Source organism: Microtus pennsylvanicus, chromosome 5 (genome assembly GCF_037038515.1).
Source record: "Microtus pennsylvanicus isolate mMicPen1 chromosome 5, mMicPen1.hap1, whole genome shotgun sequence".
Classification (NCBI taxonomy): domain Eukaryota; kingdom Metazoa; phylum Chordata; class Mammalia; order Rodentia; family Cricetidae; genus Microtus; species Microtus pennsylvanicus.
The window spans coordinates 133,893,282-133,907,260 of record NC_134583.1 but is presented as its reverse complement, the minus strand read 5'-3'; the positions used below and the strand labels follow the sequence as shown (position 1 = coordinate 133,907,260).

At 48.3% G+C, this 13,979-nt stretch overlaps 1 protein-coding gene across 50 annotated transcripts in view; it reads right to left on the bottom strand.

The window, feature by feature from the left end:
* Window positions 1-13,979, bottom strand: part of Tcf7l2 (transcription factor 7 like 2) — a 186,084-nt gene that overhangs the window by 12,353 nt on the left and 159,752 nt on the right. For 21 of the 50 annotated variants that reach the window (XM_075974454.1, XM_075974455.1, XM_075974456.1 and 18 more), the window contains 6 exons: window positions 12,079-12,211; window positions 9,944-10,046; window positions 7,963-8,049; window positions 2,536-2,661; window positions 1,833-1,992; window positions 1,360-1,467 (listed from right to left, as the gene is read on the bottom strand). In XM_075974454.1, the coding sequence (XP_075830569.1) occupies window positions 1,360-1,467; window positions 1,833-1,992; window positions 2,536-2,661; window positions 7,963-8,049; window positions 9,944-10,046; window positions 12,079-12,211 (717 nt within the window). Of the gene's footprint in view, window positions 1-1,359; window positions 1,468-1,832; window positions 1,993-2,535; window positions 2,677-7,962; window positions 8,050-9,943; window positions 10,047-12,078; window positions 12,212-13,979 lie in introns of all 50 variants that reach the window. The other 29 variants (XM_075974450.1, XM_075974428.1, XM_075974429.1 and 26 more) reach the window with 3 other exon arrangements.

The window sequence follows — 13,979 nt, the reverse complement described above, 5'->3', positions numbered from 1 at the left end:
TGTGGTGGAATATGTACAGGACGGTGCCTAGCCCTGGAGTGTCACCTGGGAGTGGGTTGGGAGAGCTCAACTGCTCTTCTCTTCCCTTAGGTCTCAGAAGAAAGGCGTCCTAGCAGCACATACAAAGACAAGCAGCAAGGTCTCACAAAGCTAAGATGCTTGTCTGCTAGTGACAATGGCTGCTCTCTCAAGAGCAGAAGTGCTGTCTGGGCAGGGAAGCCTGAAGGGTCATGGGTAGGGGCATTGCTATAAAGTCCAGTCCAGGATCTTTGTCTACCTGATGGACAGCAGGCAAGCCAGCTCCATTCTTACAGCTATGAGGGAAAAGAGTGAAGGAAATTCAAAGAGAGCCCTTGGAAAGATGATATCAATGGAATGGAGTCATCCTCCCAGCTTCTCCACTGGCACCACCAGGAAAATATTCTGCTGGCTCCAAGAGAGAAGAGGAAAAGAAGCCTGTGCTGGCAGCAAGACAGGTTTGATTTGACATCAGAGTGGATGGAAGAGACATTTCATGAGACCAAACATGATGCAACAAAGAGACAAAGCAAGAGACGTGCTACCTATCCGGAGAAGGAAGACGCCCAGAACTCAGAGCTGCTGTGTAAACACAGGATCGGGACTAATGGGAGAGACAACAGGGCTCTGGAACTGGAAATCTGTTGTGTGCCATCAGCGCAGGTAGTAACAACAGTCCTACTAAGAGGAGGTTTAAGAAGCAAGACAGAAAATTTGCCAATAGAGCTCAGAAGCACACACATCATGTGACAGATGTGTCATGTGACACACATCCTTCCCCACCTCTGTGGAACCCAGACTCATTTCATCTTCCCTACCAAAAGATGGCTTCTGCTGGCTACTTTCAGAGATATTCCCATCATGCCGTTCTCAGGGTAAAACAGGCTCCTGTGACAGCCTGGCTGGCCACAGACAGATGCTTAATGGGTTTCCCTCCCCAAGGCTTCCCTTTCCTGCTGGAAGGTCTGTAAGGAGTTAAATGCCCCACCCATCCATCTATCTAATGTGGTCTCTATTTCTGGAATGCAGTACTTTTGGAATGTGTTTTGGAGCTCTACTTTTTCTAACAGGTAGGTAGAAAAATACAGACACCCCAAATCAGTCTCCAGGATCCCGTGTGGGAACACAGATGCCAGCTTCCTGCCTGCCTCCTGCTAATATAATAAGAGTAACACTGAAAGCCAAGGTCCTTGACTGGAGGTCAGGGACAGGTCCTATAAGTGGACAGAATGAACTGTCTAGAAGCCCAGTTCAAGCAGACAATAACCCATCCTTCGGGTCCTTGCAGACATACAATATATACCCAGAAAGACTGAATTCTCCACAAAGTGGTCCACGTACATAGTTATCCCGCGCAGACCAGCCAGGGTACAGCTGCATGTGAAGCTGTCGTTCCTTCCGGGCCAGCTCGTAGTACTTTGCTTGCTCTTCCCTGGACAGGGCATGCCACTGCAGAGAACACGGGCAGGGAGAGAGAGACAGGCAGAAACATCACAAACAGCAGCACGGCCATAAACGAGACTCGATGCCACGAGGGCCCGAGTCTATGCAGACACGGTAGAGCGTGCAGATACTGATGCTTGCTGGGGCCTGACACTAACAATGGTACCCAGAGAAACCACGTCTGTCCTCGCAGGAAGATGAGGGATGTGGTATCCTAAAGGCTGTTCAAAAGCTCAATGATTTTGATCAGTGGAAGCCAAACAGGGCCTCAAAGTGGCAGGGTTGTGGCCATGCTCGGCAGAGCACGGTGTAAAGGGACACCTGTCATGGTATCTGGCCCACTCTGGTTCTCTCCACGGAGGGCCACCTACCCTGCGCCCGAGGATCTGGTTAATGGCTGCACTTTCCTTCAGTGTGCACTCGGCCACCACCTTCGCTCTCATTTCCTTCATATACAACATGAACGCGTTGAGGGGCTTCTTTATGTGGGGCTTTTTCTTTTCTTCTTCCTTTTTGGAGTCCTGATGTTTTCTGGATAGAGACAGGAGATGGACAGATGCCATCCAGTAAGCAACTGTGCATCAGCATCCCCCAAAGCAGAGCCCGTGCTCCTTCCTCTTCCCACTCAAGCCTGGCGGTTTCAAGTTAAAAAGTTCGTTTCCACCCCAAAGCACGGCCCAGGAGCAGCTGGAGGAGGCCGGGCTGGTGAGAGATTCTGAGATTGCTTCCTCGCCATTTGCAAACAGACATTTTCCCAGGGCAGAGGAGAAGCACAGGGTGGCCGACCCCACTTCCCAGGGTTCTGTCCTGCTTGCCGAACAAAGCTCCAAATGCCATCCCCCATCTCTTCAAACACACACCACGGAGATCTCTGATCCGGAAAGCAGTGTGACAATCAGTGTGACCTGCTAGCGAGCACGTCCTCCTTTATAGGAAGCCAGAGGCCATAGGGACGGGGTGTTGCCAAGGGTCAAGCAGGAGACGCTGACCGTGGCCAGGAAGCCACCAGGCAGCAGCCACCGTGGCAACCATCACCCAGGCCACAGAGCATGACACAGCAACTGTAACACTTACGAGCTATGGAGTGAGCCGACGTCACTCTGTGAGGATTCCTGCTTGACTGTTGGGGTGACGATGGCCGGATGGGGGATGCCGGTCGTGTGGAGAGTATGATGGGGAGGGACCATGTGGGGAGGGAACCTAGAAGACAGAAAGCTGTGTAAATCGTCAGAATCAAATGAATGAATGAGGAGGGATGTGTACACACAATTAAAAAAAAAAGTGCAGTAGCATCCACATGAAAGCAACCCAGGGCATATGAAACCTGCCAGCATTAATTAGTGATAAATTAAACATAATGATTCTCATAATGTCATTAAAGTCGATCTTCCCCTTCATTATTGCTACTGACATGAGACATTATGATTTTTAACATCTTTAGCAGAAGACAAATTCAACTGATGTACTTGGGCAGAAAAGTGGGCTTGGACGGCCAGCCAGAAATCGCACGTCCGCTTGGTTTCTGAGGCATGAGCTGCGTCCTCACAGATCAGCTCTAGAAGGACAGGTGATAACGTCTGTTGTGTACTGACAGCTAAATAAAACATTAACGCGGCTGACACGGATATGCATGTCTCGACAACGCTCTGCATGCCTCGTTAGGCCTCATTCTGGTGACGGAGAGCAATCAGATTTTCATTTTCTCTTTTGTTGCTGTGCCCACTACTTGAGAGTGATAGGAGAGAGTGAGACAGAGAGAGAGAGAGAGATTCTGATAGTTCCTGCGTGACGCCCATCCTAAGTCACGGCATTTTGAATAACTTTTTTAAAGGAAAATGGGGAAATACACACAGCGAAGCACTGAATTCTGATTTGTATGCCCTTTCTCCTCTAAGATTCTTATTTTTACTTAATATGTTATCTGCGCATCATTCAAAATCCTTGTAAATGACAGACACCGTAATCACAGATAAGACAGTAACAGTCCTTGCTTCTGGGAAAGTCCCCAGAACACACTTCAGTTCTTCGACCGGCATTACGAATTTGCCAGGACACAAACGCTAATTTCAGCTCCATAGGACAAACGGCTGCCAAATGACATGTTTTGTTTGTGCTGGTGGGAAAACACCTCCTCGACTGAAGTCACACACAGTGATTAGAGAAAGGGCAAAGGAGGGAAGAACAGATTGCTCAAATGGGGTGAAGAGAAGTTGGCCCGAGGCAATGGCTGCCCTTCTAATAAGGCCAAACCAGAAGAGGAAAGTGTCACCCAGGGACCAGCGTGGACCAGCACCCTGCTCTTGAGAAAGCTACTTCCGGCCGAGAGGGGTCTTGCTGAGGCGCCATGGCGACAGTTATTTCAAAGGGATCTTGTATTTGTTTACAGAGTTCCTTTCATAAGTGGATCGGAAAAATAAATTATAACAAATGGGATTTCAAAAAAATAGAGAACGAACAGGCTCAGTACATCTTAACAGAGACAAAAATACCCAATGAAGGATGTTGATCTTTTCAGAGGTCCCAGAGCCACTGTAGTTACCTGTCTCAGAACCCCCACCCTCTACTGTGACAGTCTTTGCAAACTAAGGCAATGCTGGCGTTCGGAAACAATGAGATGCTTTAACAGTAGTCAGAGAGACTGTGTGCGGGGGAGTAACAACCAACCCCACTCCTGTGCCCTTAGAAACAAAACAAAACAAAAAGGAGAGAGAAAGGAGGGAGGGAATGGAGGGAGGGGGAGGGAGGGAGGGAGGGAGGGGAGAGGGAGAGAAGGAAGAAGGGGAGGAAGGGAGGAAAGGAGGAAGGGAGGGAGGGAGGGAGGGAGGGAGGAAGGAAGGAAGGAAGGAAGGAAGGAAGGAAGGAAGGAAGGAAGGAAGGAAGGAAGGAAGGAAGGAAAAGCAAACCCTTGAGTTCTCAAGTTAACACCCTGTTCCTCCTGCTGCCCCCAGGCCACAGAGCAAAAGCAAGTTAAGAAGATGCGTTCCTGGAAGTCCCTCAGTGCAGGGCAGGTGGGCTGGCAGGTCTTCCTATGAATGTCTCAAGTACACGTTACTTTCCTGTGACATGTGACTACGTGTACATACGAGGGAGAGAAAAACAGTGCGGGACTATGGCCTCGCCTGTGTGCAGGCACACATACAAATACCAGGCAAAGGCGTCAAGACAAGCACATTCTAGGCCTGGGGGATGTGGGTGGTGCTTGCGAGTTCCCTGACCTCTACACACGCTGGTTCCTGTGAAAACTGCACACCAGCAGAAAGACTGCGCGTGAGTGTGTGGCCCACGAGGTACACACACCTTCACCCTTTCCTGCAGACAACCGCTTCCTGAAATGCAATAAACACCCTCAAAAAATTCTAAGCAGCTCATTATATACCCCCGTCTGCTTTCATGGCTCCGAGCCAGAATATAATGATGAACCTTAACTTGTTAAGGACAACTAATTTTTGTTTCTGGCTGTCTCAGGGGCCTCTCTCGTACTCACTCCTGCTTTGCTTCAGTGCCGACACATTTCTGTTAGCCGCATGTCATCTGCCGGCCTTGATTTTATGCACAAGCAGTAGGATGCATTTTCCCGTGCAACAATCCCGCTTTGAGTTGCATTAGGATCGTCATTATTCTCTCATTTTCCCCCTTGCACTTGTAACATTTCATCTCTTCCTGCCTTATTTTTTGTGAGCCACGGTGCACCCACATTATGGTTTATACATGATCTCGCTCCCTTTGAAGCCGGCAGATTTCAGGGCCCGCTCTCGTCATGAGAAGAGCCTTGCCCAATTTAGCAGGCTGAGGGCCCGGAGCTCCAACATCTCAATCTAAAGGGGGTCACAGGGTGGCACAAGTGAGTGTCAGCAAGAGCTGTTTAATTGCCAATCTAGGCTTCTCCATGGTGTTTAAAGTATAATGACCCATCACTTAATTCCGAGAAGTCCTGGCCCCGCTGCTGAATAGAATAAATATCAAAGGGTGTTCTGGAACAGGGCAAGCTGCCTACATTCGCTATAACTGCCATACATATAATAGACCTATACTTCTGTCGCCCCATTACCACAATAATGCATTTAATTTGCTGTATACGCTTTTTTAACTAGCTACCTTTCATTTGGCCTACCTGGGGAATTGGCCACCTCCCCCCCCCCCCCCGCCATGTACCACCAGCCCCTAACCTTTCTTCCTGCTACCCCCTTCCTTTCCTCCACACTCTGCGACCTATAAATCATCAGCTGGCCTCCTAATGATAATTCAATCAATAAGCTTAACCCCCCTCCCGACGCTACGATTACTTTGTTGCTTTCCGCCTGTGGATGCACTGAACAAACAAGCAGGAGGAAGAGTTGGGAGCAGCCCCCTCCCCTCTCCTCCCAGGAGGGTTCCCATTCGTTCCCACGCTTTACAGGGGCTGGTGACGACATCATTTAATGAGTATAACCTTTCTACTTTCTCCAGCAGAGAGGATATAGAAAATCATCTTCCTGCCTAGCTTATATGGGCATGGATTCTGAGATTGAGATGATATATCACATGTAGGGCACAGATCTTCCAAGCTGCGTGATACTTGTGGATAACTCTAAAGTCTAGCCTGCCTCTCTCGGGGGTGTGAGTCTCACTCTATCCAAAACAACAGTTGCTGTCCTGCAAGCAGGAGAAGAAGGCGTTCCAGGCAACCTTCAGTCCCTTCTCTCATTTTGGCTCCCGCCATTGGCCACAGAGCATGGAGGCAGAGGCAGGGGGACAGCAGCCTTGCCATGTACTGCATGCTAATTGAATCACGTGGCATCATCAAAACGGATTGGTTGCTTCAGCCCATCAGGAAAGTCTAAACCTCCACCGATTTAATTAACTCAACCGAAAATCAGATGAACAGAAAATAAAACTATCATTAGGGGCAATTAGTGACTACTTAAACATACTGATGCCAACCAGTTTGTAAATAAACTAGCAGTCACTGAAAAATTAGCTGGAATTAATTAGACAGAGGAAAATGAGTCCTGGCAATACATGTATATGCAGTATATATATATGTATATGCAGGATCTATGCTTTAAATATGAGTCTATAGGAATGGATGCACGCATAATTTCTTTACAACTTTCAAAGATTTAGCAGCATTGGGGAGGACAATACCATGGCCACCAAGCATGTGTCCTTATGTCCCTCAAACGTGCTCAGTCCAATTTGATATGTGCTACAAAGTGTAAATGCATGGCACATGTAAAAGCTAAGTTAAGAAAACCAGAAAATCAGAATGGCAGCTGTGGCATGGCCGCAGTGTGTAGAAAAGAGAATACTACAGTCACACAGTATGACTGATAAATATAACGTGTGGTAAAAAACAATTTCACCATGGGGGTTGTAGTGGACAGGGGGCAATCTTCTTAAAGTGATCGACAGGAAAGGTTGGGGGGAATGTAAACATTTCTACTGGACACTGCTGCCCTAAGAGGCCAGATACAGCTTATTACAGACTCTGAACTGAAATCTGAACTTTCTAAAGACCCATCTATTTTTTTTCTTAAATGTCTGAATAATAATCATTAAGCTATCTTCTCCTCACTTCCTTATTTCTTACCCAGCAGAGGATAACAGAGAAACAATGACTTCAAAAGCACCGCCCTCTCTAGCCACTTCCCCTGAAGCACCACCCACTCTAGACATTTTCCCCTTAAGCCCCACCCACTCTAGCCACTTTCTCTCTGAAGCTCCGCCCACTCTAGCCACATTCCCTCTGAAGCCCTGCCCATTCTAGCCACTTTCCCCATGAAGCTCTGCCCACTCTAGCCACTTTCCCCTGAAGCCCCACCCACTCTGGCCACTTTCCCCTGAAGCTCCACCCACTCTAGCCACTTTCCCCTGAAACCCCACCCACTTTGGCCACTTTCCCCTGAAGCCCCACCCACTCTGGCCACTTTCCCCTGAAGCCCCACCCACTCTGGCCACTTTCCCCTGAAGCTCCACCCACTCTGGCTACTTTCCCCCAGAAGCACCACCCACTCTAGCCACTTCTCCCTGAAGCACTGCCCACTCTAGACATCCCTTCCCTGCACACTTTGCTGTGGTTTTTAAGATTTATTTATTTTTATGTGTGTGAGTGTCTGCACCTGCATGAATGAGCACCACGAGCCTGCCTGCTGCTAGAGGAGGCCAGAGGAGGGTCCTGGATTCCCGGAACTGGAGCTATAGATGGTTGTGAACTGCCACGTGGGTGCTGGGAACTGAAGCCAGGCCTTCTTCGTGAGCAGCAAGTGCTCTTAACTGCTGAGCTTCTCCCAGCCCCACAACTGCCTTCTAAATCTGTGACACTATGTTGCTCTACATCCGGATAGACTACTAATGTCTTAGACAGGCAATCACTTACCTTGAAAGGTCAAGGCAACTTTCTGGGATTTTGTAGAGGGAAGTCAAGTGAATATTGGCTTATATTAATATACCCACACATGTTCATGGGCCCTGGTGGCCTGGCGGCTGTCTAGAGGGGCTTTCTGAGCGGTCACTGCAACTCACCTAGACATAGAAGCGTTGACTGTCAGCGCTGTGGGGTAGGGGTGTCTGAACCCTCCTGTCGTGATTGGGTACACAGGCTGACCTTGCCTACAAAGAAGGGGGTACAAAAAGTGAGAGACTAGAAATAAGGCCGGGGGTGGGAACGAGGAAACGAAGAAGAGGGGAAGTTCTCTCTGTACAGTAAGCTTTATTCTCATTTGATCAGAACAAAAATCTTGGGGATTGTACAGGCAGGATCAAAGGGAAGAAACACAGAACAATTTGAATGCCATAAATCTGATAGGAATGGCTAATTAAATTTTATAACCTCTGCTTATGTCAATAGAGACCCTCTCCCCAAGCTGAGACTAGGTGTTTTGTTGTAATAATTAAAGGCGAAGTCTCGCTTGCTTTAATGGAGCCATCACACTAATTGAGGGCTACACATCCAAAGGAAAACAATAATGAATGTAAATTTATACCAAAATAAAGTACAGCGAATCAAAGGACTTCAGTTGCGCTTTGGGCCTCTTTCGGTATTTAGATCTCGGTGAGAAAACATTAAATTAACAGAGCTTAATTTGTAGCCTTTTGTCAAATTAACAAGTGTTGACAAGAGTTACTGGGGGGGAGAGTCCCCAAGAAGAATTGTGGGTAACCAATAGACAATCACACCTCATTACAATAATTAAAAAATACAGCAACATGCAGAATAGCATCCTCATGAAAGACACACAACTTCTCCTGACAGAGGGCTGTCTGAGTTGGCTATTCCTTTTTATCTAGCCTTTGGCATCTCCCCATCTGATGACTGAACTACTGAGGCTCAGCCTCATCCAGTGGAGAAGCCGCAGAAGAAGCAGGTCCAACCCCCATATCTACCTCACCAAACAAAAATAAGACAAAGAAACCGCACCCACAATTGGTACTTAGCATAGCTATTGTCCAACACAACCTGTTGTTTCTAGATGGGCAAACAGCGCAAGCTCTGCTCAACTGGAGGAGAAACAAAAGCTAGAACAGGGGCACTATTCCAAAATTGTATCACCTTGAGGACCAAAAAAGTCTGTCTTCCATCAGACCCAGATTGGACAGTTTCACCAGGATTTTTCCCTGTGCTTTCTAAAGCTAGAGGCCGCTGATAAAATGGAGAAAGGTGCATAAAAATATACAATCTCAAACATTACGTGCACGCCCACGCATGTGCTACATGGCACAAAGTATGCTTAGTCACAAAAGGCCTTTCTGCTCTGGTGTCTAAACACATCATTCTTCTGAGTTGTAAGCGGCAGTCACATTATTTGGGCACTGCCAAGACTAGAGTCAACATCCCAGGCCCTGAATGCCAACAGGGGGGCTCTACTTGTCACTCTGTAACCGCATAGCAGGCTAAAGCACTAGCCATGCCAGGAATCTCAGAGACGCTGGAGAGATGACCTGAGCTTCCCAGCACTGTTGCTATCTGCCTTCAGCGTGAAGGGTTAAACGGTAGCTGGGATGCATGGGATGAAGAGGAAAAGACCTCCACTCCCTCTCCAAGAGTTCACCTAGATCTCACCCTGAGATTTCGCCATTAAGTTGCTCCTATTTCCATCACTTGCTGCCACAGAAGCAACAACACCTAAAACAGAGAGAGCTCAACCCAACAACACGAGTCTAGTTTGGGTTGCCACTGCGGGGAGAGCCAAAATGCATTTCACTAGCTTTCTGCAGGACATCTTTGGGTCCCATGGGTTCAGAGTGCCAATGACCAATGACCCTTTTCAACATAGATCATTGAAATGCTGTGATTTCTGCAAATCCACAGGACACCTCGACAGCATCTCCCCTGTGTTGTCCCATCAGCTGTCTCTCTGCCAACATAGACTCACCCGTGCTCAGACACACAGACATACCAGACACACACAAAGACAGACAGACAGACAGACACACAATAATAATAATAATAATCAGCATGCTCATGCAAGAAACAAAAACAGAAATAAAAACTGGAGCTGCTTACTGTGGTACTAACCATCCTAGCGGATGGGGGATTTGTCCTACGGTGCCGGGCGACAGCGGGTAATAAGGAGAGATATCTGGAGGGTGCGGAGGCCGTGGGATTCCTGAGAGAAAAAGGAGTGGGTTTTAGGTACGCAGGAAGAGCAAGAGGGACTGTGGAGGGAGGGGAGCAGGGAAGGAATGAGGAAAGGGGCTGTCTCTCCTCAAATCGCAGCTGGAGGCCATGGCTGACTCTGGGGGAGAGGGCTGTTCCCAGCTTTCTTCTTTTCCTACAACGCACAGTGAGTTAGCTCCTTCTGGGTGGACTGGTATGGCTGAGTGAATGAGAGCAGGAAGATGCCATCTTGGCTATTTTTGCTCTGTGTGATTACTTCAAGTTTTTAAAAAAAAAATTTAAAAAGCTTGGCACACTGCAGGTGAGCGAGTCATGATCATGAATGCCTTTTGCTTTGTTACTTGGTCCATTACCCTTTATTTTGAACGCCTTGCCTATGTGAGAGTTATACTTTAGATTTGTAAGACTTAATTAATGAATTTATTTTAGCATTTTGAGTCAGAGCTCACAGCCCACCCTGACTTTGAACGCACAGCCTCTTGCCAAGTGCTGTGATTATAGACATGTCTTGCAGTTCATTCTAAGTTAGTGTTCAGAGAGGTGACTCTGATTTCTCTCAAAAGACTCAGCTCCCATAGCTAGCCAATTCCTCCATGAAGAGAAACCACCAAATGCCAGCTGGTGTCTTTGCCCCAGGAGTCAAACCTGAATAGACAGGGAGAAGGCGGGCCTTGGGTGCTCAACTCTGGCCTGATTCCCTGAACGGCAGATTCATCTGTGGGCACCAGGGTACTTGATGGGTCAGAGGGGCCATGAGCCTTGCCCGAGGCCCACAGAAGTGGAGGTAGAAAGTCTGCACCACAGTTCACTTCCTCACGGCACAGACTGCACATCTGGCCATCCATCCTCAGGAAGTGGAGTCCTGAGAGCAATCTGGCTTGAGAGGAATGGCTCTGCCTAGCTGCCCAGTCCAAGTGGGAGGCGACATGTGCAGAATGTGCCAGAATTAACCCAGAATCGAAGGAACAGGACAGCAACGTCCGTGCATTAAAAACTATCTCATTTTTCAAGAAATTCATTCAGGAAGCTTTTAATCTGTAAATTAAGTCTCCCTGGGTGATATTTTAATGCAGACATTGCTTTCTCTCTATTACAAAAAGCAAACAGATTAGCTGGGCTTGGACCCTACACCGAGCCGTTTGCACACTTGAAAGAATGTTCGCAGAGGAAAAATAAACAGTCCTTAGACGTTAATCATATGGTTTACGATAACCATTTAAAAGCTATTCCCTGGCCTACCATTATTCAAATGAGATGCTGCCGGCTGCAAGTGGAGCCCTGTACTTTGTGGAGCCTGGGGCAGGCTGGTCGCCTCCTCCAGCCAATCAAACTGCCAGGCTGCATCCACACAGAGGGCTCAGAGGGCCCCCGCCTGTGAGCAGTGGCTGCCTGCCAAACAGCATCTTGCTGTAGGGGGCGCTAAAAACAGTCCTGCCTCTCACCGTTTGTCCTTTGGGGGAAACAGAAAGAAGGGATAGGTCAAGAAGTTGAGGACAGTGTGGTAACCTTCGCTCAAGAAAATGCTGTATGACATGAGAAACCTTCCTAGGCTTCAGTTTCTTCATCTGTAAAATGGGTTCAACAACAACAACAACAACATCCAAGATACTGAAATGGAAGAAATCTGCAAGAAATTTGAGACTCTGGGTGATGTGGCCCCTTAAGGATGCACCAACAAGTCACTCTTAAGTGACTGGGTCCCTTCAAAACCATCCCAGGAGACACCTCCAATCCATTACTACTTTGTTTCTTTGGCGGGGGGGGGGGGGGCAGAAATGGATTTCCCAAGCAACCCTCTCCAAAAACCTTGTCATAAATCTTATCCCTGTAAGTGGATCTCTCCAAACAAGAGGGAAAAACTGGCCCTGCCCCCAGCACACAAACTGAGCTGGAACCCCCCCCCCCCCCAAGAGCATCCTTTTCGGCTCCCAGGCGAGGCTTTGAGATTCCCCCACAACCCCCACTCCTTCCATCATCCCACTCCAGGCTCCTGACCTTCATTTGAGAGTTCCCCAACTTACCTGTCTTGGGGTCTACATCAGCGGGTAAGTGTGGAGGTGGATTTCCCGGGGTGAAGTGTTCGTTGCTGTAGGTGATGAGAGGCGTGAGTGGGTGGACATGGTGGGGGTGCTGCACCACCGGAACTTTGTTCGACTGTGAGGGAGAACAGAGGACAGCATGGTGAGCTGGGTCACCCCAGCCTACAACTTCAGAGCAAGGGCGTGTGTCTCCCCCCCCCCCAACACCCTCCCAGCTGCTATGGCCATCCCACCTCCCTAATGCATTTAAAGACGGGAGACAGTGAGCTCCCCACACTGGCTTGCTTCAGGTTCCTCTACACCACCACTGGAACCCAAGGTTCTGCACCTCTCCCATGAGCAGGGGAGTCAGAAGTTGAAGCTTTACTCTCTTAGGCTCAGGAGGGTTATGCACACAGTGGGGTGGAATCACCTACCCCAAGCACCTCTAAGAGGCAGACTGACTTCACAGGTGAGGCAGGCAAAAAGAAATCTTCATTTACAAGAAACCTGGAGAGCCAGCAGCGCAGCCAGCCTCCTGACCCACCCCCTAACTCCACAGGCTCTTACACAGTAGGCTCCCACCCTTTCCCTCAGTCTGGATGGCAGACTGAACTTTTCCAGCCGCTCTGGCCCAGCCAGCACCTGCATATTTTATGCAGATCACCGCAGCCCTGATTCATTAGGAAGCCATCAGGGACCGCTAATAAATTAACTAGATGATGATGAATTGGGCTAATAAACAGTATGAATTTGAGAAATTGGCAGTTCCAACCAATAAAGTACAAGTGTTTGTATGCTGGGGCAAGGTAGATGGTGAGGAGAGGCAGAAAACAGGAAAATAAGAGCATCTCAAACCTTCCTCACCGCCCTCTTCCGGGCCTTCCCCAGCACTCACCTCTCTCCACCCCTGGCTCTGGCCCCTCCCCCTCTATGCTGTGCTATAACTCAGCCCAGCAAGATCACAAAGGAAAAAAAAATTAAGCTGAAACAAGCGAACTACTGGGCCATTTACTGAGAGTAATCCAATTGCAAAAAACCCTATTCCCAATAGGGGATTTTCACTAAAATCCTACAACAGGGACATTTAACCAGATTAGGTACCAGAGAAGATAAAGAGGCTAGTATTAGATGATGAATGGATTAGAGTCAAGTTTCATTTCAGAATGTGTCTTCATTTCCTTTTATTACTTCTAGGAAGGGCACAAGTTGCATTAACATCAAGGAAAAGGAATTGCATTAAAAGCAAAGAAGGCAGGTTCCAGCACTGCCCACCAGCGCCTCGAGTTCAGGGACCACTGAGCAGCTAGCTCTCTTCCCGTGTTCCCTCCTGCCTCCCTGTTTGGCTTTTTAAATAGATGAGGAAGGCATAGAACACAGGAAGAGCAGCTTCCTACCACAGCTGAGGGTGGCGAAGGCATCGTCAAAAGGCATAACTTTCCCACGGCACGTTAGCAAAGAAAAACAGTCTTTCTAGAAGACCCCAAAGAGCATCTCCAGTCACTTGGTTTACAGCTTCCTATGAAACCATAACTCTTCCAGAGAAAAACAGCTAGCTAGTTACTGACTACCATTCTGTAGATGAAAATGATTAAGGTTTGAAAAGAGTGGCCTCAGAGTCAGCAAGCAGGGTGGTGGCCAGGCGGGGTGTCTGGAAGCAAAGGCTTGCCTGTGGCCATTCCTCCTGGAAGCGCACTAAGTGCACTAAGGGCCCTTCAAGAGGAGACTCCCAGGAAAGCCTTCTGTCAAGTATGACTGAGGAGGAGTAAGGGATTAGTTCCCATCGCAGGAGAAGGTAAGGAGGGTGAGGAAAAGAAAGAGACAGACAGGGATGGAGTGGGAAATACTTGGAAGGAAGGACATTTTCAACTTGACAGCACATGGGGAAGGCGTGCATAGACCAA